This window comes from Phyllobates terribilis, unplaced genomic scaffold (assembly GCF_046119375.1).
Source record: "Phyllobates terribilis strain yellow unplaced genomic scaffold, ASM4611937v1 Scaffold_8__6_contigs__length_399053987, whole genome shotgun sequence".
Lineage (NCBI taxonomy): Eukaryota > Metazoa > Chordata > Amphibia > Anura > Dendrobatidae > Phyllobates > Phyllobates terribilis.
The window spans coordinates 276,647,679-276,673,431 of NW_027362768.1; the positions used below are offsets into that span (position 1 = coordinate 276,647,679).

The 25,753-nt window shown below is 44.4% G+C and overlaps 1 protein-coding gene across 3 annotated transcripts in view; it reads left to right on the forward strand.

Annotated features, from left to right (window-relative positions):
- Positions 1-25,753, forward strand: part of TRIOBP (TRIO and F-actin binding protein) — a 58,119-nt gene that overhangs the window by 17,828 nt on the left and 14,538 nt on the right. Inside the window, exons 1-11 of one of the 3 annotated variants that reach the window (XM_073644272.1) lie at positions 1,522-1,824; positions 1,986-2,042; positions 2,703-2,771; positions 9,240-9,329; positions 11,192-11,301; positions 12,831-13,254; positions 14,316-14,414; positions 17,003-17,150; positions 17,636-17,750; positions 18,768-18,927; positions 24,725-24,838. In XM_073644272.1, coding sequence (XP_073500373.1) covers positions 1,774-1,824; positions 1,986-2,042; positions 2,703-2,771; positions 9,240-9,329; positions 11,192-11,301; positions 12,831-13,254; positions 14,316-14,414; positions 17,003-17,150; positions 17,636-17,750; positions 18,768-18,927; positions 24,725-24,838 — 1,437 coding nt within the window. In that variant the 5' untranslated portion in view covers positions 1,522-1,773. Of the gene's footprint in view, positions 1-1,521; positions 1,825-1,961; positions 2,043-2,702; positions 2,772-9,239; positions 9,330-11,191; positions 11,302-12,830; positions 13,255-14,315; positions 14,415-17,002; positions 17,151-17,635; positions 17,751-18,767; positions 18,928-24,724; positions 24,839-25,753 lie in introns of those variants that run through there. The other 2 variants (XM_073644270.1, XM_073644271.1) reach the window with 2 other exon arrangements.

The window sequence follows — 25,753 nt, forward strand, 5'->3', positions numbered from 1 at the left end:
GGTTATTGCTTTTTACTATGTCCGCCCATCCCTTGAGTTCAGTGTGTGCTGTTGCCCTGAGCGTCTCCCATTGTCATTGTGTCTCTCTGCTCTTCTTTCTCTACTGATGTTTGGTCGTGAATCGCGCCGTACGTGGTGTGTTAGCGACAGGTTGTGTAATTTGATTTATTATTCCTGTTTCTTGTGGTCCTGTTGTGTACACGGTCCCCTCACACACACCACTAGTCGGGATCCCTTTTCTGTGATGGTTGTACTGGGACTTAAGTGTCAATATGTCATCGACAGGAAAGTAATAACTTGGTAGACCACGCTACATTCATTAAAGGGTTTTCCCATGATCAAAAGTTAATTTTAATCTACAGATCTTGGAATAAGAATAATTTCCATAATTGAATGTGTTTAAATAAAATGTTCCTGTGCTGAGATAATCTGATAAATGTGCCCCTGCTGTGTAATGGCTGTGTCTGACTGTACAGGGACATAGTCTGATCATACCACAGCTCCTGGGCAGGGGAGGAAGAAAGCGTATACAGACATTACAGCACAGGATTGTAGCTGATTCTGTGAGGTAAAACATTGTTTAAAAATAGGCAGGAAATGTTTTACCTCACAAAAATAATCTGCTGTGATCCCATGCGGTGCTATCTGTATTCTCTCTTTTGCGTCCTCCCCTGCCCAGGAGCTGTGGTATGATCAGACCATGTTCCTGTACGGTCAGACACAGCCATTACACAGTACACAGCAGAGACACATTTATAAGATTATCTCAGCACAGGAACAATTTATTTAAACACATTCAATTATGGAACTTATTATTATTCCAAGATCTATTTATTAAAATGAACTTTTGTTCTTGGGAAAAGCCATTTCAAAGGGGTTTCCAGGAATGTAATACCTATTCTTCATGTACACCATCAGTATCAGATTGGCAGGAGATTGACCTGACTCACTGACTGCTCGTGGCACACCTCACTATATTGTATGGTGCCCGTGAATGGTACTGCATGCTCTAACACACAGGTGAATGGCAGATGGCTGGCAGTACGACACAATGGATGGCGCTGTGTCATCCTTATTTGGCTAACCTTTGGGGTGCCCGCCTATGCGTAGGATGGGTAATCAGTATCCAAGGCCAGGAAGCTCCCGTTAGATACTTTTTGATGATGCCGCTGTTGCTCTGTAACACTTTGCGCTGTATAATTACCATCTTACACATCCTGAACATGTCCTATAAACAAATCTTGCTATCGCACCATGACCATTGATACCTGAGCCCTGTAGTGTGTAGCGTCCTATTAACCAGCTGCATGCTGACAGTTTCTCTGATCATTCAGCGTCTCCTGTACACCAGTGAGGTATTGGGTGTCTGAAATGCTTATGCTCTCTATGGGGCAGTCTCACTTTTCGCCCGTCTCATGTGGTATTCACAGGGTGAAACCGAATCTGCTACATCCGTCGTATGTCTCTCTCTGCCCCCCTTTGCCCTCAAACCAACGGGACTGTGGCCAAGGGGCGGGTGTCACCAGCGTCCCTGCCATGCAGACAACAGCTCTGTAACTGGAGAAGGAAAGGGCTGGAGAGAGGGACAGAACCAAAAGTCAGATCAGACTCTCGTGTGCTGGTGAGATAGAAGAAAAAATAGAATATGAATCCCCTGAATGTATAGATGGACTGGAGGAAGTCTGTAGGACACGGCCTGCGCTGCTATGACTGGAGAATTGCCTTCCAAGAAGGACATCCTTCATTGAGCCACAGAGGTGGTGAGACGTGCCCATGTTGCCCAGTAATGCACCCTCCGAGAGAGGTGCCAGCTCAGACCTGGAGGTATGGAGTCCTCCTCCAAGGACCGTGTCTGTACGGCTGTGGTGTTGCATCCCTTTCCTGTTCGGTCTCTGTTGTACACATACATAGTCGTATTAACCCCTTCCACTCTTTTTGTACTACTGAATGTTCAGTTGCAGTCCATGTGTGTTTTTTCTCAACAGCCCGACCTGCTGAACTTCAAGAAGGGCTGGATGTCCTTGCTGGATGCAAATGGAGAGGTGAGTGTGGATCTGTAGATCTGTGTGCTATGCCTTTTATTACGTGGTCAGTAGTGGTGTGAGCGGAGCTCAGTTGTGGCTATAGTCTCGAGTCACCATAGCCAAGTGCACATAGGTTTGGCCATGTAAATGAAATGTGTACATATGGGCCAACATTTGTGGCCAGGCATTGCATACTGTGTCCTCTGACCTGTAAGAGAATGTTTATTCTTTCATGTTCTGTTTGCTGTATCCCTGGAGCCGTTGTTTTTCAGGCCATTTACCTGCTGCCGGTGTTATCCAGGTGTATATAATGTTAGTTACCAGCCTGATATACAGGGTATTACAGCGCAGACCTGTCCGGATCAGTGGATGCATATAATTACACCTGGTGCAAATCTGTGGCTGCCGGACGGGAGCCATGAGATTCTCCTCCTACCTCCCGGCATCCACAGCTCTTCTTTTATTTAGCCGCCCTGGTTCAATGTCACATGTGCTTTATGCCGCAACAACAATGTCGCACCAGGCCAGCAAATAATAAAGCCTCAAGGTAGCAGTCGCTTCTCGTAGCTCCTGTCTATCTGACCCAGCCGCTGGACCAGGTACTGTGAATCGATTGGCACTAAGTCTACATATAATCATACTGAGGATGTAAATGACTTTCTTCTTCCTTCCTCTTAGTGGAAGAAGCACTGGTTTGTCCTGACTGATTCCAGCCTTAGATATTACAGAGACTCCAATGCTGAAGAGGTGAGGATCTAGTTTCCGACTGCGCCATTTTCTGTTTTTGATGTAAAGTGTTAATGTATTAAAAGAATTATCCAGCCTTACGGTACAAGTCTGCAGTCCATCTATGTGACTGAAGACTTGTGAATCTTCACAGCATGCATGCTGCGAGGATTCTCCAGTGCCGGCGGCGGACGTATGGCCGCAAGTATGTGATTTGTATACATGCGGTCACTTGCCAACTAGACATGCGCAGCCTTGCTCATTGCAAGTGCATTGAGTGAGGCTGGACACGTCTAGTTGGAATGTTATTATTATTATTTATTATTATAGCGCCATTTATTCCATGGCACTTTACATGTGAAAAAGGGGTATACATACAAGAACAATTACAATAATCTTGAACACAATGTGACTGCAACTGGTACAGGAGGAGCGAGGACCCTGCCCGTGAGGGCTCACAGTCTACAAGCGATGGGTGAGGATACCGTAGGTGAGGGTAGAGCTGGTCGTGCAGCGGTATGGTGGAGTGGTGGTTACTGCAGGTTGTAGGCTTGTCGGAAGAGGTGGGTCTTCAGGCTCTTTTTGAAGGTTTCCACTGTCGACGAGAGTCTGATGTGTTGGGGTAGAGCGTTCCAGAGTTTGGGGTGAAGCACGGGAGAAATCTTGTATGCGATTGTGGGAGGAGGAGATTAGAGGGGAGTAGAGAAGGAGATCTTGTGAGGATCGGAGGTTGCGTGCGGGTATGTAGCGGGAGACTAGGTCAGTGATATATGGAGGAGACAGGTTGTGGATGGCTTTGTATGTCATGGTTAGGGTTTTGAACTGGAGTCTCTGGGCAATGGGGAGCCAGTGAAGGGATTGACAGAGAGGAGAGGCCGGGGAATAGCAGGGGGACAGGTGCATTAGTCGGGCAGCAGAGTTTAGGATGGATTTGGAGGGGTGCGAGAGTGTTGGAAGGGAGGCCACAGAGCAGAAGGTTGCAGTAGTCAAGGCGGGAGATAATGAGGCGTGCACTAGTGTTTTTGCAGATTCATGGTTGAGGAATGTGCGGATCCGGGAGATATTTTTTGAGTTGGAGTTAGCAGGAAGTGGAAAGGGCTTGGATATGTGGTTTGAAGGAGAGTTCAGAGTCCAGGGTTACCCCAAGGCAGCGAGCCTGAGGGACTGGGGAGAGTGGGCAGCCATTGACGTTGATAGATAGGTCAGTTAGGGGGGTTGAATGAGATGGCGGAAAGATGATGAATTCTGTTTTGTCCATGTTAAGTTTTAGAAATCTAGCAGAGAAGGATGAAATAGCAGACAGACATTGTGGGATTTTGGTTAGTAAGGAGGTGATATCGGGTCCAGAGAGGTAGATCAGCATAGAGGTGATACTGAAAGCCATGAGACTCTATGAGCTGTCCCAGGCCTAAGGTGTAGATGGAGAAGAGCAGGGGTCCTAGAACTGAACCTTGGGGGACACCGACAGATAGGGGGCGAGATGAGGATGGTCTGTGAGTGAGAGACACTGAATGTCCTGTCGGTTAGGGATGAGGAGATCCAGGATAGGGCCAAGTCTGTGATGCCGAGAGATGAGAGAGTTTGTACTAAGAGGGAATGGTCCACTGTGTCGAAGGCAGATGACAGGTCTAGGAGGAGGAGGACAGAGTAGTGTCTCTTAGATTGGTGACTTTAGTCAGTGCAGTTTCAGTGGAGTGGTGCGGTTGGAAACCAGATTGTAGGCGGTCAAAGAGGTAGCAGGAAGAGAGGTGGGAGGACAGCTCAGAATGGATGTGTTGTTCCAGTAGTTTTGAGGCATAGGGGAGAAGTGATATGGGGTGCTAGCTAGACAGAGAGGATGGATCAAGGGAGAGCTTTTTGAGGATTGGTGTGATTGAGGCATGTTTGAAGCATGAGGGGAAGACACCAGTTGTTAGTGACAGGTTGAAGAGATGGGCTAGGGCTGGGATGAAGATAGTGTTAAGGTTTGGGATGAGGTGGGACGGGGTTGGGTCAAGTTTACAGGTGGTGAGGTGTGATTTGGAGAGTAAAGAGGAAAGTTGATCTTCCGTAATGGTGGAGAATGTGGTTTTGGAGGAGGAGGGTTGAGTAGGTGTGGGGAGGGGCTGTGGGGACTTTAGTCAAAAGCTTTGTCTGATGGTGTCAATCTTCTGCTTGAAGAATGAGGCAAAGTCTTCGGCTGAAATATGAGGAGAGGGAGGAGGCACTGGGGGACGGAGGAGAGAATTGAAGGTGTTGAATAGTTGTTTGGGGTTGTGAGACAGGGAGGATATGAGAGATGAGAAGTATGTTGTTTTTTTTTTCTGCAGTGAGTGTGGACTTGAAGGTAGTGAGGGACTGTTTGAATGCGATGAAGTGCTCATTGGAGTGGGACCTCACCGGAATGTCACTGGAAGTATGTAAATCACATACTTGCGGTCTCATGACCGCCAGCACCAGGTGCCAGAGCATTCTGACAGCACGCAGTGCACGTACTGTGAGGATTCACAAGTCTGCAGTCATGTAGTTGACTGCAGCATTGTACGCAAAGGCTGGAACAACCCCTTTTAAATGATAGAAGTATTTTTCATTTGGCCATATTCACTTGTCATTCACTGGTGCTCGAGCTGTCAGAGCATTTTATATAAGATGTTGCTGTAGACATATTTGTGGGATCTTTTAACCTCTGTTTGTCTGGTATGAAATATCAGTGATGACATTGTGATGGATAGCGCTGTATGCACTATAAGGAAATTATAGTGTTTAATGGTGCGTGATACTTGGTTACATCATGGACTGTATGAATCTTAGTATAATTGTGGAAATTACCCCCAGGAATCAGCTATAAGTGACTGAACCGTGGATGGGCACTTTGGGCCATCGTGTATGGGATATACCTATCTAACAGTTGAGGATGCTCAGTGAGGATTGCCCCTCCATCCATTCAAGATTCACTGCAGAGTTATTTAAAATGGACTTTGTAATCAGACACTCAAGTGAAATGGTTTCTGACGGGTGAATACATTCATATTGCTTGTTTTATTCATCTGTAAATTGGCAAACATAGAAAGCAATTACATGAATGGGAATGCCATAATTTTAACCATGCCCAGGTTACCTTTTTTATATGTACATTGGAGCAGCTTGCCTGGTTTAGGCACAAAGAAATGCTCCGCCGGGATGCAAAGTGCAACATGAGATGCACAGCTTCAATCTACACAATCAAAAATAACTCCCCTACCCTGATTACTCTGTGCGGAAAATACCCTCCTCCACTTTGAAATTGCAACACAAAGAAAATCATGGAATAATGTAAATCACAGAATGGCTAGATATGTTGCTCATCGGCAAATGATGAAAAACTGGAAACACCGATTTCAAAACATCTTGATTTATTCAGTATCAAGTATGAGCATCACACTCGGAGATCCCCTCACTTACACGTCTTGGCTGCTATCAATGAGGTTATTAAAGAAGCCCTCCCATGAACTTTCCCCTCTAAATAAGAGTATATGTGTATGTAGTATCAGTGTGATTATGTACTCGCCTACCGCCGCCTTCTCCAGCATCCATCACAGCTCTGCTCCTTTTCTCAGTGACATCACTGCTTTGCAGGCTCTCCAGATCACACTGTGCTCTGCGTGACCCAGAAGTGACTTTTACAATGTAAGTCCATGGAGCGTTAGAGCGAGGTGACAGGCTTACACTGTAACAGAGACTACTGACTCACACATAAAGTGACCCGGAGTATCTGAAGAGCTCTGACGTCACCCAGAAGAGGAGCAGAGCTGTGCTGGATGCTGGAGAAGACGGCGGTAGGTCAGTACATTAACAGATTGACACGACATTATAATCACATATACCCAGAATTAAAGAAAACAGGTCATTGGAGGGTTTCCTTAATGGATGTCTGGGAAATGTTTTGCCACGCTGAATTCACTTGGGTAAATCATCTAGATCCTCTGCTGGCAGCTCATTGCAATTGACGACCAATGACGTCTCAGATGTGTTCGATGGGAGACTCTGCAGGCCATGGTAGCATGTTTAGGCTAATGTGTGCATAGGTAGAAATCTGCCTATCAGTGGTGGTTATACAGAGCTCATGAATATGAAGAACTACATAGCAGCAGGTTTACTAGTCTTCTAGTGATGATATCCAGCTGATAAAACTGTGGTTTTATGAAAACTACTGTGAGCAGCCCAGTAAGTGACATATCGCTGGAATCGGGGGTCTCTGCCTCTACATCATGCTATTCTCAGATTAGGTGGCAAAAACCCAGTGACAGATTTCTTTTTAAGTTCTTCATTGTATGTTTCATGGATCATTACTCTAGAAGGGAAAGGGACGTAGGTTGCTTCCTTCATTAAAGGAGGAGTTGTCCCGGCCTTAGACTACAAGTCTGCTGTCACTCTATGTGACTGCGGACTTGTGAGCCCTCGCATCGCGCGCACTTTGAGAATTCTTCTCTGCCAGCGCCGGGAGCGCAAGTGTGTGATTTGATTGCTTCCGACCACATTTCGACTAGACGTGTACAGCCTCGATCAATTTATTGAATTGTGTGAGGTCGCACACATCTAGTTGGCACGTAACTGCATGTATGCAAATCGCATACTTGCGGTCACGCGCCTGCCGCTCACAGTGTCGACACAGCAGAGTCCTCACAGCTCGCTGTGCACGCCATATGAGGATTCACAAGTCTGCAGTCGCATAAAGTGGCTGCAGACTTGTACCCTAAAGCCGAACAACCCATTTAACATGCTCATTGTCCTTGGGCCTTCTGGAGCTTGCCTTACTGACAACAAGTACGAGTGACATGCCATTGAGGGTACTGTAAAATGCAGCATTTTTTTACGCATGAGTGAGAACATCCATTTGCGCTGCGTTTCTTCCACATGGAAAATTTGCAATGTGTACATTCAGCATTAGTGTGAAATGCTGTCCCCCAGCCCCTGGCATGGATTGTTGGCAGCGTGCCACCACCACTAACAGGCCCATCCATATACATCTGTATCCAGCTCATATGCAGGAGCACTGACACCTAAGGAAATATGTCTAGAAGCTACTTTGTATAATTGTAGGAAACAAAAATGTGTCCTTGGCTGTATAATAACTGTTGGTTTGTGTCCGGATCACTTCTGGGAGGCATTTGTGCAAGTTTTGAAGAATTCATCAATCAGGGATAAAAAAGAGTAAAACAAACAGTCATTATGGACGTCGGCCAAGTTGTAATGTAAGAAACATAGAAATGAAGGGTTATGTGCAGGTTACATTACAGTGGAGAAATACTGTATGTTCTGGGCTCCTCCAAGTTCTTTCCAAAGTGGAGCAGAAATAAGTAGGAAACCACTGAGGTTTTCTGTAACGTGGTCAGAGGTCATCATACACAAATAGTTTTCCTAGAAAAAAAACAGATATTACATTTAATGAGTTTGCATTAGAAAATGCAGAATTTTTAGCGTTTGCTGTAACTACATTATGCTCCAACCATCTGCTCTTTCTGGTGCATATTTCCCCATTTGAAGAGGAAGGAATTTTGGTAAAAGAACAATTTTATAATGGGGTTTTGTCATGCTAGGTATGGGAAGAACCCAACATACAACGACTGGAAAAGGGTGAGTGGAGACCCCTAGGCAGATCTGACAACACAGTGACTCCCCTATCGTCCCTAAATGGGTTCCGCACCTATCGCCAAGCAGGATAGCCCTGGCTGACCCTAGAACTAGGCCCTATGTAGGCAGGGGGAAGGTGAGCACTAGTCAGCCCCCACTGCAACTAAAGACAAACAAGGGAAACAGACAAGGGGATACACTTAGCTTTGAGAAGACACCAGAGAGATCACAACTACAATCCACAAAGGAACTCTATGGAGAATCTAGCCGACTGCTAGAATTCCAGAGCTGGACAGAGGAATTAACTTTATCACCAGCACCTCTCTGGAGAAACTGAGTGTATTTAAAGATCCAGCAAGGGTGTGTTAATTAGCAGCAGAAGGTGGAGATCACCGTTGGGTCCTAGAGAGGGAGGGATGATGAAAGGATCAAGAGTGTCTGCAAGGCAAAGCTCAGCAACCTTCTACCGCTGAATCCAGAATGACTGTCAGTCAAACCAGATACACCCGTGACGGGTTTTGATACAAGTACACTGTCTACAGCAGCACCACCGTTAAATGTGGGGGAGGCTGTGCCCAGGATTTCAGGTTTATTGGGTCTGTGTGATATATATACTGAAGGATCTGCTTTTATTGTGACTATATTTAGGGTTGAGTTTATTAGTCAGTTATGTGGTGTTTCGATCACCATCTACCAGTCGCTTAACACTATATAGCTGTAACATTCCTGCACTATATTACAGTTTTCTGACTCATCCCTTGGCTGCGTTATTGCTGACCATTTTGTGCAGGGCTTTGTGTGTAGATCAGCACACAGATAGCAGCTTTATAAGAAAAGAAAACGTGAATGCATGTGGGGAGCAATGGTGCAAGTTTTAACATATTTTCCTCTACTCCTCAGGCAGATGAATTAGATGGGGAGATTGATCTCCGAACTTGTACTGACGTGCCGGAGTTTGCTGTACAGAGGAATTATGGCTTCCAGATTCATGTGAGCTGAACACGAAATGATTTGCAGAAATTACATGTTTATATGTCAGTGTGTTGTAGTATTTTATGTGTGTGATATTTGATCTAGAAGAAAAACGGATATGGGCAATGTTTGGTAATGGACAATGGTAGCAAAAACTGTCTGCACCACCTGTCTTTTGGCCAATGCCTTTTTATGACAGTAGTCTAAGACTCTATGCAATCAAGGCTTTATCTGACTTGTATTAACATTACACATTGCTGAATGTTATAGCTGGTACTTGTGGAATAAAAGGATATTTTATATTACTACGTCTCTGGCAAAGGAAAGGTAAGCTCCAGATAACATTCCTGTACTGCCTGCAGTAAGACGACGCTTCAGGTCTCCTGTCACTTTTTTTTTTTTTTTTTTGAGCCTTTATATAAGGGACGAACATATAGTACGGTATTTGATACACTGCCAATTTTGTAAATTTTCCTACCTACAAAGAATGGAGAGGTCTGTAACTTTTATTGTAGGTACACTTCAACTGTGAGGGACAGAATCTAAAATAAAAATCCAGAAAATCACATTGTATGATTTATACATATAACTAATTTGCATTTTATTGCATGAAATAAGTATTTGATACAATAGAAAAGCAGAACTTAATATTTGGTACAGAAACCTTTGTTTGCAATTACAGAGGTCAGACGTTTCCTGTAGCTCTTGACCAGGTTTGCACACACTGCAGAAGGGATTTTGTCCCGCTCCTCCACACAGATCTTCTCCAGATTTTTCAGGTTTCGGGGCTGTCGCTGGGAAACATTGAGTTTCAGCTCCTTCCAAGATTTTCTATTGGGTTCAGGTCTGGAGACTGACTAGGCCACTCCAAGACCTAGAAATGCTTCTTACAGAGCCACTCCTTAGTTGCACTGGTTGATGGTATCGGGTCATTGTCATGCTGGAAGACCCAGCCACGACCCATCTTCAATGCTCTTACTGAGGGGAGGAGGTTGTTGGCAAAAATCTCGCGATACATGACCCCATCCATCCTCCCTTTGTTACGGTGTAGTTGTCCTGTCCCTTATGCTGAAAAGCATCCTCAAAGTATGTTGTTTCCCCCACCATGCTTCACGAATAGAACATTGTTCTTGGGGTTGTAGTCATCCTTCTTCTTCTTCCAAACATGGCGAGTGGAGTTGATAACAAAAGTTCTATATTGGTCTCATCTGACCACATGACCTTCTCCCATGCCTCCTCTGGATCATCCAAAGGGTCATTGACGAACTTCAAACAGGCCTGGACATGTGCTGGTGTGAGCAGGGGGACCTTGCATGCCCTGCAGGATTTTAATCCGTGACGGTGTAGTGTTACTAACGGTAGTGTTTGAGACTGTGCAATTGCAATTTTAATTATGTAAGAATCATACAATGTGATTTTCTGGATTTTTTTTTTTTAGATTCTGTCTCTCACAGTTGAAGTGTACCTATGATAAAAAATTACAGACCTATCCATTCTTTGTAGGTGGGAAGACTTGCAAAATTGGCAATGTATCAAATACTTATTTTCCCCTCTGTATATACTTTGCATGTCACAGGGCATATAGTACTTATGACCTACACTTAGGATATCTATCAATGTCAAATTCAGCTTTGCTGGATGTAAACATTGAATGAAGTTGAACAGCTAAGCTCTGTTCATTGGGTAGTGGCCGCTGCTGAGGACTGCAGATCAGCTCCTGTTCTATTAAATAGGCCAGAGTTCTTAGATCAGCTGATCGGTGGGGTGCCAGGTGTTCACTCCTCAGTGATCTGACATGAATGTCATATTGTAAGGATAGTTCACCATTATTATTTTTCTAGACAAGCCATGTTTTTTTTTTAATCCTCTTATTCTTCTAGACAAATGAAGGTGTATTCACACTTTCTGCCATGACATCTGGTATAAGGAGAAACTGGATCGAAGCACTGAGAAAAAATGTCCACCCAGTTTCCATCCCTGATGTGACCAAGTAAGCTGCTGTTACACTTCTGATAACCAAAAAGAACATTGGAAGAGACTTAGAACAATTTAGATCTATACGGGGTCCAAGTTATCATGTGACTTTTACTCAGTCTGGATGGCCTCTTAGGTTGGGGATACATGCCCCCTCTCTTCTCAAGACTAAGTAATTATTTAAGTCCTTCCTCACAACTACTTTGTAAAGTGGTAGTAGTACGTCCCTGTGATATGAGTCCATGTTTAAGAAAAAAAAAAAAAGTATACCGCATGTAAAATGGTCCTAAATGATGAGCTTGTGTGCAGCATGGCCTCACACGGAGCGATCTTATAACTCTTGTGTGTGAGGAATGGAGAGCTCTGTGTCCAGAAAAGCGAAGCTCTGACCACCATAAAGGAAAGAAGGGCTTGTGCAGCACCTCTCTCCTGTCTAATCTGACATGGCTGCTGCACACCAGGTGAGATAGTTGTCCCTGCAAAAATCCTACATCCAGGAGTTTGTCTCTTATTCTACAGGTCATATGCCCAATACTTGATCAGAACTTGATCAGAACAGATTGATTTTATCCTTTTCGTTTATATCTGTTTATTCCAAAATAGTTGAAAACCTCTTTAACTAGTATATATTTCATAAATAGATTAGGCAAAAGGTCTATAAGACAAGGGAGTTACTACTGAACCCTTTGGCTATGTTTACACATTGCTTTTTTGCTGCTTTTTCTACCGCCAAAACCTGATCTCTTGGCAGTGAAAAAAAAGCTTCAGGCTAAAAGCATGTTTTGCTTTTTTTTTTTTTTTTTTTTTTGCTGCTTTTCTTGCTACGTTTTTCACATGAACACTATAAGGTGTTAAGTCACCAATGCAAGACATATGTGACACCATAACATATATATATTTTTTTAAAAAGGCACTGTGATCAAATTGTTTGATGGAAAAGGTTTTTTACGTCTGAAAAAAATAGTGACACTTTTCTGAACAAAACAGCTGGATTCGTGTATGAAACGTGTCTGTGAACTAAGGTTATATGAGTCCATGAAAAAATACACAATTGCAAAAGTAAAAACAGCAGAGAAAGGTGAATCTGTCGGGCATAGTTTACCTGACACATTGGCAGTGCATTGAGTTGGTCAGGCTTTGTTTACTTTAACACACCACTAATTTAAGGGGGTTGTCCACTACTTGGGACAACCCCTTCTCATTCCTCATGTTTTGTTTTAACAATTTTGCAATAGAGATTGATTTTATCTATTCACGTGGGCTGGATTCCCTACTACCTTGTAATCTTCTGTGTGGTCACTGATAGGAAATCCCACTTTACCAAAAATCCCAGAAAGAGCAGAGGATTAAATGATTAAATCACAGGTTATATGAGCCTTTTCTCACAGACTATATCAGTCTGCCCCGCTTCCCCTGCCTATAACATGGTCAGTGCAGATTGGGCTGTTTTCATGCTGAAGGTTCCCTTTAAGGAGTTCTGTTGTTGATAGTGGCACTGCGGTCTGTACATTATACCTGACGCTTCTGCACATTTCTCTTTTTCAGGCTGTCGGAAAGCAACAAGGAGAATACATTTGTTCCCACGCGGCAGAGTCATAGACCAGATGAACTCCGGCTTGGCTCAGAAGTCCGAGCCAGGAAAGTGGAGCTGGCAGGATCTCGCCAAGGTTCCTTTGATTATGTGGAGTTGTCTCCTCTGTCCCCCGGAGAAGAGCGGGGTCAGAGGTCAGAGGAGCGCAGGCGCTGGTTTGAAGCGCCCCCTGGAGGAGATGCCTCTTCTACACGTCGTATCGCACAGACACCACTCACAGAGGAGCAAAAGCAACGGCTCAGTGACGATATTGAGGCTAAATGGAGGGAGCTGGAGAGGCTGCCACTGCGAGACACAAAGCAGACGTCCCTTACGTGTCTACTAGGTGGGAGCAGAAACCGGACTGGTGGAGAAAGCACAGCGGCCCTCGAGAAACAGGTACCTACAGTGCTGTTATTTTATTTCTACTTTAATGCATTTCGTTGTGTCTTGAAGCTTGTATTGTGCAATGCAATAACATGGCTTCAGGCGACACGTGAGGAGATGAGAAATTTAGGGAGAGAAGCTGGAATTGGTCTCCTGGTGGAAACTGTGGTCTCTTCTGGTAAGGAACCTACTGACTGAGCACGAGATAATGTAGGAGAACCTGCCGAGGTCCAATAACACCGGGCCAAGAAGGCTTCCTGCCTTGGGCCAAACAAGCCAGAAAAATGTGTCTGTAAGAGGCTACAAGACTCCATATTGAGGCTAATGGCACCTGCAGGGAGAACACACATCTGATCGTATTCTTAGGGTGGATAGTCATTAGTTATGTCACACACTTTAGCATGTTTTCAGACACAAGATTAAAATATATTTATGCTATTTTAGGCTTTCTGATTGTTCTGTTGCAGTTACATACATCAGGCTCAGTCTTTATTGGCTCCATCACTTTTTACAGTATCCATAAGAAACAGTCTGTTTCTTTCAGATGTTTGGGTTTTTTTTGTTAGGTGTCATCCTAGTCACATTTATATTTTTTTTTTCTCACTGAAGCAGGTAGACTGAACCTTTCTTTTTCTTTATCTTTATTTTTTATTATTTATTTTTTATCATTGACTCTGAAGAACGCAGTAGGTCTTCTGTGTGTCCTTTGTTTTACAGGATCCCCATAGACTTTAATGGCCAAGCCTGATCGGCAAAAGAGATGAGAATAGGACCTTCTCTGAGCCTCATGGGCCGGAGACACCAATCCATTTTTTTTTTAACTGATGTGTATGGATCAGTGAAACTCTAGGGGTCCATGTGCTGTCTGAGGACAAGAAAAAACAAAAACTCAGTACTAGGAAATGTGATCACTGCCTAAGTGGCATTGGGGTACCATTGACTTATGAAGGGTCCAAGTGACAATAATGGGGCCAGACAGAAGCGATCTTTGACGCCAGTGTAGATGGAGCTATACTTTATCAGTAGTTGAAGGGCTTTATGGTGATGAATTACTTTGCATTGCTGATATTTAGATCCAGAGTTTAAAGATGCAGTTGGAGAAGGCGAAGAAGGAAATGGAGACTCAGAGGGGAGCGGGCGAGGGGTCTTTACCTCAGAATTATATATCTCAGGTAAGTTTCCCATAGATAGCATGGCTAACATAGTGTGCCACAGGAATATTATTTCTTACATTTGCTGCTGGTATATGGTTAGAATATGTCTTAGATTAGTATTAAAATGATTTCCCACTAAACACATTTATCACTTATTGATGGAATAGGCTATAAATCTGCTATGTGATCGCTGGGACCCTACAAATCTTGAAGAATGGATCTCAAAGTCCTCTCTGTGGTTAAAACAATGTTTCTCGTGTGACCGCCACTCTATTCTTTTCTATGGGGCTGGTGGAACAGCGATGTCATAGAAGTGAATAGAGTAGGGTCTGCCTGTCTGACCACTTTCTCCATTGCCACAATGGGGTCCCAGTATACGTACCATCCAGTAGTCATGCATTAAAGGGAATATGTCAGCAGGATTTTACTATGTAATCTGAGAGCAACATGATGTAGGGACAGAGACTCTAATTCCAGCAATGTGTCACTTACTGGGCTGTGTGTTGCTGTTTTAATACAATTGTCAGTACAGGACTAGGTGTTGGGTGCCTCCTAGTCATTCCTCTCTGTATATCCCCGCCCCCACAGCAGCTTTCTGTCTATATACAGTGTACACAGAAAGTGGCCAATCAGTGGTGTGGGCGGGGTTATACACAGCTCAGCATTTAGAGCTCTGCAGCAGAGAAAACAGTGATTCTATCAAAAGGACAACAAGCAGCCAAGCAAGTGATACATGACTGGAATCCGTCTCATTCCCTACATCATGCTGCTCTCAGATTACATGTCAAAAAAATGGTGACAGATTCCCTTTAATCACCGATCCTTCTAATGTATTTAGCAGACCGTGTCCTAATAGAGAATGTTTCAGCAGTGTCACTCTACACTTTATTTGCAGCAATTTTCTGTATTGCACCAAATTTAAGAGGGGGAACATGGCAGATCAAATCTGGCACACCAAGGCAAACTTTTTTTTTTTTTTCTTCATCTTAACCACATCATGGCAGGCATAAACTTTTTTTTTTTTTTTTTCCTCTCGTTATTTTCTGTACATCCATAAGAAGTTGTCACAGCAATTATAAAATACAAATAGTTCATGATTTGGCACTTGTCCTCCTCCTGATATGATTCATTTGCTCAGTACTCGTGGCTAATGATAAACTATTATAGATCACTTTTGTCTGAATATTCAAAGAAATTCATTTGGACAAGTAGAATCTAGTAGAAGAGTTTTGTTTCCAGAAAGGATAGAAAGTGTCCTGTGCCTTGTCATTGTCTAATGGCCATTCCCTGTTTATCTTTCCCATCATCCACACTGCACAGAAATGCCCTCCGGCTGTTCTTGTAGGTAACAGCGCCACCTAAAGGCAGAAATAAGAAAAATGTGGAAAGGAGAAAAAGACTAAAACGTTCAGTAAAAGTTCTCACTTCTATACAGCTTTCTCATAAAACATGAATAAATGTGACAAAATAGAGTAGAGATGCCAAAATCTCTGGACTGAAGTGGAACCTGGCTGCGATCGAGCAGTCCTGCTCAGATTCATGTTGCTCGAGATTTGGGCAGCAGGAGTCATATGAAAGGGTCTCTTTAAGGCTGCGTTCCCACTATGCGTTTTTCAAGCGTTTTTGCCGCGGAATTTCCGCAGCGAAAACGCTTAAAAAATGCTTGGTAATACATGCCCCATGGTCCCCAATGATAATCCGCATGTGCTGTGCACATGCTGCGGAAATTTCCGCTGCGGATTATCATTGCGGAAAAATCCGCAACATGTCCAGTAATTTTGCGGACACGCAGCGTAATCCCCGCCATTGACTTGCACTGAAACGCTTAATGTCCGTGTCAGCACATTTGCACAGACGGATATTCTATGTGCGGATGGTACCTGGGTTTGGAGAAGAGGAGACTCTCCTCCAGACCCAAGTACCATAGAATCTGTAAAAAAAAGAATTTTAAAATAAAAAATAAAGATTATACTTACCTTCCGATGTCCCCCGGCCTCCTCAGCGATGCGTGCGGTGTGTTGGGCGGCTCGCAGTGGTGTGAGGACCTGACGTCATTGAGTCATGTGACAGGTCACGCGACCACTGACGTTGGCGGTCGCGTGACCTGTCACATGACTCAATGACGTCATCGCAGGTCCTTCACACCACCGCGAGAGACCGGGGAGACCGGACGCATCTGAGAAGGAGATCGCGGGCCATTGGAAGGTAAGTATAATCTTTATTTTTTATTTTTCTCCATTCTTATTCTTTTTTTTAACTATTACTTGGTCACACTATATAAATTCATGCCGGTTGCATGGATTTATATAGTGTGACCAAGTTGTCAAGCACTTTTCCAAGTGATGCTAAAATCGCTTGGAAAAAACGCTTGACAAACGCTTCTACCTGGCAGGAAAAAGGCATGTAAAATCCGCATGCGTTTTTCCTGCCAGGAAGAAGCGGAAAAAATATGCAGCATTTCTGCATCGTGGGCACTTAGCCTAATTATGACAATTCGCATCCAAACTTCCAACATTTCCTTGATTTCAGGACTCTGTGATGCATGTACATCATGTATAACCGCAATAATGTTGTAAGCACACCTTCTCCTTTACTCTGTATTGCAGGAGGCATGTGAGCACAGCCTGTCTCAGATGGAGAACTCACACAAGCAGCTCTTGTCCGAACTCCAGAGACACCATGAATGGGAGATCCAGAGACTGCGGCAGGAGAAGGATCAGCTGTTAGCAGAGGAAACTGCAGCCACGGCATCTGGTATGGCGAGGCCAGGAAGCCATGTTCTTTATTCTAGTACAATAAATCTTACATGTGGATGTTTGTTCAGGGGGAATTTCTTAACCCTAATCTATTTGACAGGAGTTGTCAGAGGTCATCTGCAAAGTAATGAAATTACTTCTGTTGTCAAACGCCAATCAATATGGAATTGATAGCACCTATTGTAAAATCGCTGCATGTACACACCTGCTACATAGGTGTCTGCAAGCATCGAAAGAATCAGATTGCGGCTGGAGGTTTCCAGAATTCTAGTGTAAAATTTTATTAACGCGGGAGAAACCCACACCGTTATATACAGACGAATGGTGCAATTGTTTGTATTCTTTTTATAGAGTGGCTCCATCACACACTATAGCTTATGTCAGGGCAACTGGAGCCAGATCTCCAGACTGATGTCTGACATGCGTTACTAATTCTGAAGGTAAGATGTATAGATTTTTAGTATCCTCTTTGCTTTTCCACAGTGATTGAAGCCATACGGGCTGCTCACAAGGAAGAGCTACAAAGAGAAGTGGAGAAGGCTCGGACATTCCAACACGGCGGCTCCTCAACAAATGAGATGCTCCGGCGGCAGCACCAGTATGCACTTTTGTTTTTGATTTAAAATATACATTGGACACATCACAATTTTACACTATGACCTGAACACTGGGTGTAGAGAAGACGCCATTACCAAATTTAGAGCATAAGTATGACTTTATACCATAAAGTGTGATGGACAGAAGACTGTGTGAAACCATAAAATAATACAGCCATATAGGAGAAGATCATCTGAGCACTAGCAACCATGTGAAAGGGATCCTCCCTAAGATGTCGTAAGGGAAAAAAATAGGGGCGCTATGTTGCTTAGATGGGTTGTTCTTTTTTATTTTATTTTGGGCATGTTCACATATTGCGTTTTTTGCCTTGGTTTTCCACACTTTTTTGCCACAAAAAAGTTTTACCGTCCCAGCAAAGTGAATAAACTTTCTGAAGTGTCATGTGCTGGCTGCTTACTTTTTCCTTGCAGTTTCATATCTGCAGCTTGTCTATTCTTTAAGCTTTTTATCATCATTTTTCACCCTTTCAAATGAATGGGGAAAGAATGCAACAAAAAGTCATGCAAAAAAATGCATCAAAAGTGTGCGTATTTTACAAAGCGTTTTTAGTGCAGAAGGGAGTGTGAGTGGACTTTTAATGCAGAAATCTCTGTGGCAAATACTTCATCTGTGCACATACCTTCAGGGAATGCTGCAAATACTGAAGTGTTGCGTAAAATGTGCACGTTTTTGCGTTCATTTTCAATGCATTTTTTTTCCCATTTATTTGAATGAGTAAAAAACGCAAGAAAAAAAAAATGCTGAAAGAATTGACAAGGAACTATGTGACATCTCATTCACTTTGCTGGTTCAGTAAAACACTGCGTGTTGTGTTTTTTTTTCTGGAAAAACGTAATGTGTGAACATACCCATGTACCACAAGAAATATTTCTTTTTGGACACACCAATGGCTCATCCATGCATGTTTAGCGTGTTTTGCCAAGTGATGCATTATGGTATCAAAATGTCCTGAAGGTTGCTTACAGGTTTTCTATTTTTTTCTTTCTTCTCTGGGCAGGTCTGATATGGAAGCACTAAGGCGGGAGCTGCAGACTTTGTCAGAACGTTACTCACAGAAGTGCTTAGAGATTGGAGCACTGAACCAGGCTGCATCAGAGCGAGATAGAGAACTGCAAAAATACCAGCTAGAAGTAAAGGAGCTGCTGAGGCAGAATCAGGCAAGTGTTAGTCATTAAACAATATTTCCCATCACAATGTATTATATTCTATTGCCTAATCAGAATCCCAAGACTAAGGGCTCTCCCCCAATTGTGATTAAATCGGACGAATGCAATCCAATAAAAAATCTGATTGCATTCGTACCAATTTAATCCTATGATGGTGTGCTCAGTGGTGCTTTTTTTTCCAGCTCCAATCGGAGCGCAGTCGGACTGAAAAAAAAATCCCAGCATGCTGGATTCAGATCGCACACACCCATAGAAGCATGGGCGCGTGTAAAACCTCGCACTGCACTCTGATATCACCCGAGTGCAGTGCGATTCCCGCCGACGCCAGCAACAGAGGAGATGGACAAATTACTTTCTCCGTCCCCTTTGCAGATGTGCTGCGATCCTCTCCATGCGAGAGGATCGGAGCACCGAGCTCTGACACTCGGCTCCCACTCGCAGCAGAGCATATCGTATGGGATGCTATATGCTAGTGGGACCTCGGCCATCGACTGAAATCTGCAAGTTCTCAAGATTTGTGGACATGTCAGCTATTTGATTCATAATGCAATATCCTAACCAATCATGTCTATAAATGATAAACCTGGTAGAAAACTTATCATTGGTCAGTTATTACATGACCACCTTGAGGATCCTATTTTTGTCTCGGCTGTCAGTTCATGTGTATGAAATAAGGAGAGCCCCATCCCAATACGATGTTCACATCACGACCTGGTCCATGCTGTGCACTATGTTGCAGATTTCTACCGGAAATCACTGAAAAATACTGTTTCTCTATTGCTTCATGGGTGTATGCTGCTGCCACTAGGCAAAAAAAGTTGTCCTCTTCAGCAGGTTATACCCACCAACTGGCAAGGAGCTAATCTGTTTTAGCTTGGTGTCAGTAGGAGGTGGTCACTGGTCTGCTCCCAGACCTGTTTCTTCCTTTTAGGGCTTGTTGTGTTTTTATTAATCTTTTGCTTGCAGATTCAGCTTGTGACTATGGGTCAAAAGAGTGTAACAGCTCACTCTGATTTCCCACCTAGAGAATGAGAGAACAGTGTGGTCTGATCCACATCGTACCCTCTTGTGTCTACGTGGCAGGATCATACACCCCTAACACATAAAGGGTGTTTCGGGGTGGCACGGAGGACTGTACTTGCCACCAAACCTCAGCCCAGTCGTTCGCCATAGCGTGCTTGGGGAAGACGGACCAATCACAGTGACCCCTGGACTCGGGCTTCCTGAAGACTATCTTCCAGCCTGTCAAGGATTCTGGATCCTTCACCGGACCGGTACTCCTTGCCTCCTCACACTATCCTTCCCTGCTTGGGTATATAACTGGGGGCTCCTGGGCTCACCTATGCAGGTCTCATTGTTCTCTGTGGTCACTCTCCACTTGAGTCTCTAAATCAAAAACAGGCTCCACCTGGGCCAAGCTCCTTTGTCATGGCATCCTTTCAGTGACCCCACCAAAAGAACTGGCTGATCTCGCCAATCAAATTGCTCACTCAGCTAAATAACTCCTCACCGCTTCTCTTGATGCTGCAGGTTGCTGGGCGCTACCTTCCAGCAACATCGTGGCCACTCGCAGAGTCCTTTGGATCAAGGCCTGGAAAGCCTATGTGGCCTCCAAAAAATTCCTCACCAGTCTCCCCTTCCAGGGTCTACGCGTGTTCGGGACCAGACTGGATCAAATTATCTCCGATACTACCGGAGGGAAGAGTACCTCCCTTCCCCAGCAGGGACCCAAGCATCCCAAGCCAGAAAACTCATCCTGCAGTTTCGCTCCTTTTACGAATTTTCAATTGCTGGGGTATCCAACTGTTAGGACTGCTCCCCTGCACCGCAGGAGGAGAAGAGACGCTCCTCTTTAAGCCAGCTCCTTCTTGGCCGCCGCGTGGCAGTCAAAGCAAGCCTTCCCGATCTAGGTCGAACAGATTTTTCCTTCTTCGTGACCTGGCAGGGCTGTGGAGTCGGTGTAAAATGGACCGACTCAGACTCCTAAAATATATAATAAATTGAGTGCAGTAGTTCAATGCAGGATGCGTTGTAAATGTTTTCAAAGGAATTTGGGAAAGTTATGAAATGTCCTATTAATGTCTGTTCTGTTCCTGATCTAAGGATCTCTGCTTTTAGTTGAGGTGAATCTGTGCTGCACTTTATGTACATGCTCAGTAGTGAGGCAGTGCTGTGGAGTCTGAGTCGGTGGTTTGGCTTACCGACTCCTCAGCCCTACCACTTGGGGACTCCCCCAGGGTGGGCGGCCATCTGCTCCTATTCAGATACCCGTGGCTTTCCGTAGTTGACGATGCCTGGATCAGAGAGGTCATCTCCACGGTCACAAAATAGAGTTGTCGGCTCTCCCATGCTATCGCTTCTTCGGGATCCCTCTCTGGTTCCTGTTTTCTTTCAGGCAATTACCTCCCTCCTCCAGTCAAGTGTCATTGTCCCTGATCCACCTTAGGAATGCTTCTAATCAAACCTGTTTGTGGCGCCAAAAAAAGGATGGTTCTGTCAACACTATTTTGGACCTCAAATTTCTGAACAAGCGAGTGCAGCTTCGCCGTTTCAGGATGGAGTCCCTCCGCTCCGTGATTGCCTCTATGGAATTGGCGGAGTTTCTCTTTTCGGTGGTCATTCAGGATGCCTGCCTTCACATCCCAATCTCGCCAAAGGTTCCTCTGTTTGGCAGTTCAGGATTCCAACTTCCAATTCACGGCGCTCCCCTTTGGCATAGCATCTGCCCCCAGGGTCTTCAAGAAGGTCATGATGGCTGTCATGGCTTTCCTTCACCCCAGTGGAATTCTATTCATTCCCTACCTAGACAACCTTCTGACCAAAGCTCCTTCCTAACAGTATTACTGTGAGAGTCTCCATCTGGCTCTCAAGACTCTGTCTCGCCTGGGCTGACTCGTCAACAGGGCAAAGTCATCTCTAACCCTGGCCCAACGCCTAATGTTTCTAGGCATGCTTTTTGATGCCGCACGCGCCAGAGTTTTCCTTCACGAAGAAAAGGTCTCTTCCTTTCTTCTGAGGATTCGCTCTTTCAGATGCCCATTGCCCTGCCCGCTTCGGATCTGCATGAGTGTGCTGGGCAAGATGGTAGCAGCTATGGAAGCAGTTCCCTTCGTGCAGTTTCACACTCACCCACTTCAGCTTTCTCTTATATCATGTTTGGACAAGAAGATTTCCTCCCCATCCTCTTTCTCGTATAAGTAAAACAGTCACTTTCCTTGTGGTTTCTCACTCCTCTCGTCTGCCGTGGGATATCATTCCTCCTGTTAAACTCTCAGATCGTGACTGGTCAGTATTTCACCAGGTCATGGACCAAGGTTGCTGAGCAGCTCTGGAACCTCACTGAACATCTTTGAAATCAAGTCCATCTATCTCACCCTCCGACACTTGCAGGACCTCCTATTGGGCAATCCAGTGCGCATTGTCAGACACTGCCATGGCTGTCGCATGCATCAGTCGCCTAGGCAGAACTCAAATCAAATTTGTCATGTCAGAAGTCTCTCGAATCCTTGCATAGGTGAACAGGGGGTACCCGCGATGTCTGCAGTCTACATTCCCGGAGTGGACAACTGGGCCTCCGATTTTGTAAGTCGCCAGGGCCTCTCCTCGGGCAAGTGGTCACTGAATCCATCGGTGTTCAGACAGATCTGTCAAAGGTGGGGCAAACCAGACTCCCTCGCGGTTGGCTCCGATGGCTTGGTTCTCCAGTGGTTGGAGTACTGCCTGGCATATCTTTTTCCACTTCTGCTGCTGATTCCCAGGCTCATCAAGAAGACCAAAGTGGAGGGAATACCAGTCATCCTCGTGGCTCCCAACTGACCCAGAAGAGCCTGGTACGCAGAAGTGGTCAACCTCATTGCAGGCATCCTGTGGTTTCTTCCAAATCATCCAGACCTCTTTTCTTAGGGTCCCATCTTCCACCAGATTTTGGAGTCTCTCATCAATTTAACGGCATGGCTATTGAAGCCACAGTCCTAAAAGACGGAAGCTTCTCCGACCAGGTTATCCAGACCATGATCAAAGCAAGGAAGCCCTCTTGCGTCTATCATCACACTTGGAAGTCGTTCTTTCACTGGTGCGAAGCCCAGGCTAATCCTATGTCAATCTCTCTCCTTTCCCTTCTGGTTTTTCTTCCGTCAGGTCTCGAGTCTGGTCTGTCTCTGAGCTCCCTTAAGGGTCAGGTCTTTGCTCTTTCTATCTTGTTTCAGAGAAATCTTGCTTCCCTCTCCCAACTCGGGTAGGAACAGAATGAGCGACGCCTGTAACAAGGCCCAGAACGCTCTGCAGGGTCCCCCCTTTTGAGCCTCTTCAGTTCACCTTTCTCTTTGCTTTCCTGGAAGGTAGCCTTACTTGTGGTAATCACCTCCATCAGGCACGTCTTGTAACTGGTAGCCTTATCATTCTGTTCTCCCTTCCTTGTCCTCCATTAGGACAATGTGGTGCTGTGTCCAGTTCTTTCTTTCTTCCCAAGGTGGTGTCTCCCTTGCACCTTAATTAGGACATCGTCCTTCCATCTTTCTGTCCATCTCCAGCTCGCCCCCGGGAACAGTCCCTTCACAAGTTGGATCACGTTCGAGCCCTGTGTCTCTATCTTTCCATAACAGCATCACTCAGACTCCTTGTTCGGACAGACAGCCCCGCCCCAGGGTCCAGGCTTACTCCACACGTGCAGTGGGGCCTTCTGGGCCATTCATTATCAGGCCTCTCCGTCACAACCCTGCAAGCCTGCCACATGGGCTTTAGTGCATACCTTCTCAAGGTTCTACAGAGTGCATACCTATGTCTCGGCTGATGCGACCGTGTGTAGGAAAATTCTGCTAGCTGCAGTCGCCTGGGCTTAGACCTCTTCTGGGCCTTACTCCATTTTCCACCCTTGGGATTGCTTTAGGACATCCTATGGTCTCCTTTGTCCCCTAATGAAGCGATGGATAAAAGAAGGTTTTGGAGACTCATCGTAAAATCTATTTCTCAGTCTTCATTGGGGGACACAGGCACAACAGGGCGGGTTCTATGTTGGACTTCTTCAAGTTGTTGTTGCTTCTCCTACTGCTTTCTCTAGCTTTGTGCCAGTTGGTGGGTGTAACCTGCTGAGGAGGAGCCAACCTTTATTGCTTAGTGTCAGCAGCATACACCCATGGTTTCCTTCGTCCCCTACTGAAGGTTTAGAGAAAGATTTTACGGGAAATCTGAGAAAGATCTTCTCATTCAGAGGTTTCCCCGACAGTCATTCATGTGAGTGAGGAAAGCAGAGTCTAATATGTGAACCTTTGGCCTCAGAAGCCACTGAAAAAGTTCTCAATCTATCTTTTAAACCATACAGAATAGTGTGGTAGACATTGTGTACAGTCCACCAATACAAGTCTTTTAGGTTTGCAGAGTTGTTACCTAATCCTCTAGGTAGAAAAATTTTCAGGTTGTCCATGTGTTTACTATCTTTATATCCTGGGAATTATAGATGACTGGAAAGGCCGATAAAGAATTGCTTGGGGTTTTTAAAGGATTCATCAATTGCATTGCTGCATTTTAATATATAAAGCAACTGTGTCCTTGTCGTTTTTTAGGACTAATAATAATAATAATAAGGCTCATTTACTGATATTTATCAGTGACCATTTCTGGGAATCACAGTAACCAATCTCTGGGCTGAACTCCTCAATGATGCCTGCAAAGTACGATAGATAAATTGACTTACTAATTCTACGCCATACTTTTTTTTGCAAATTTCCTCATGCAGTGTAAGTAAACTTGTTGTTTTTGTTTTTTAATTATGTATCCTTTGTTTTAATATTAGGAATTAAATAACCGGCTTTCAGAAGAAATCTCAAAATTGCGGACCTTTATGGCTGGTAATGGGCCAAGTGAGGGACGGTTACAAGCAGGAGAGAGGAACAGTGCTGAGCTGGAGGTGACTGATGCACTCGCATGGGTTGAAGGATCATGTTTTTTGTTTTTCATACTTCAGTTTATGGTGGAGATTTGTTATACTCCTGAATTAGTTTGCCTTAAAAAATACACTTACGTTTCAATCTTTTGGAGGTGAGGGTTAATGAAAAATTAACCCCTTCCTGCACCATAGTGCTATGTAGTACCCACAAGCTAGTGAAGTTAGTTCATTTGTTTGTTTGTTTTGCTGTGTTTCTGGAGAAAAAACTTTCCATAAACCGCTAGTTTGATTGGAGAGATGGAAGTCCTTTTTGGTTTTTGGAGAGTTTCTGCTTCAAATACTTCACAAAAAAACCTCATCATGAATACACCCTTAGGCAATTGTACACGATGAGTTTTTTTAAATCCGTATTTGTAAACCAAAATCAGGAGTGGAACAATCAGAGGAAAAGTATAATAGAAACACGTCACCACTTCTGTATTTTTTTTACTTACAAATATCGAGCTAAAAAACTCACCAAATACTCATGTGTGAACGTGGCCTTATGGTGTACTGACGCATCGGTATCTGAAATATGAACGGAAACCAGTGTCTATGGAAAAATAAGAGAGATGGTTTTTCAAATGCTGAGAAGGGCGAAAAACAAAAGCCACACAGGTTCAGGAAGTATTAAATTTGGACAACATCCCTAATGGGTTAAAAGGGAGTCTCACTCCAGTAGTTGTACTTTGACACATGAATAATGTGTGGGCTGTAAGACATCACCAATCATTTATCCAGTGCAGGTTGTAAAATGACAGAAATGAAAATGGTTTGTTTGATGCTTTCTATGGGCAACCGAAAATGAGAAGTCTTTCAGATCATAATGTAGGGCATAGAAATGTGCTGTATGCCGGCCGCCACATACCCTGACGTAAATATAATTCACAATCCGTA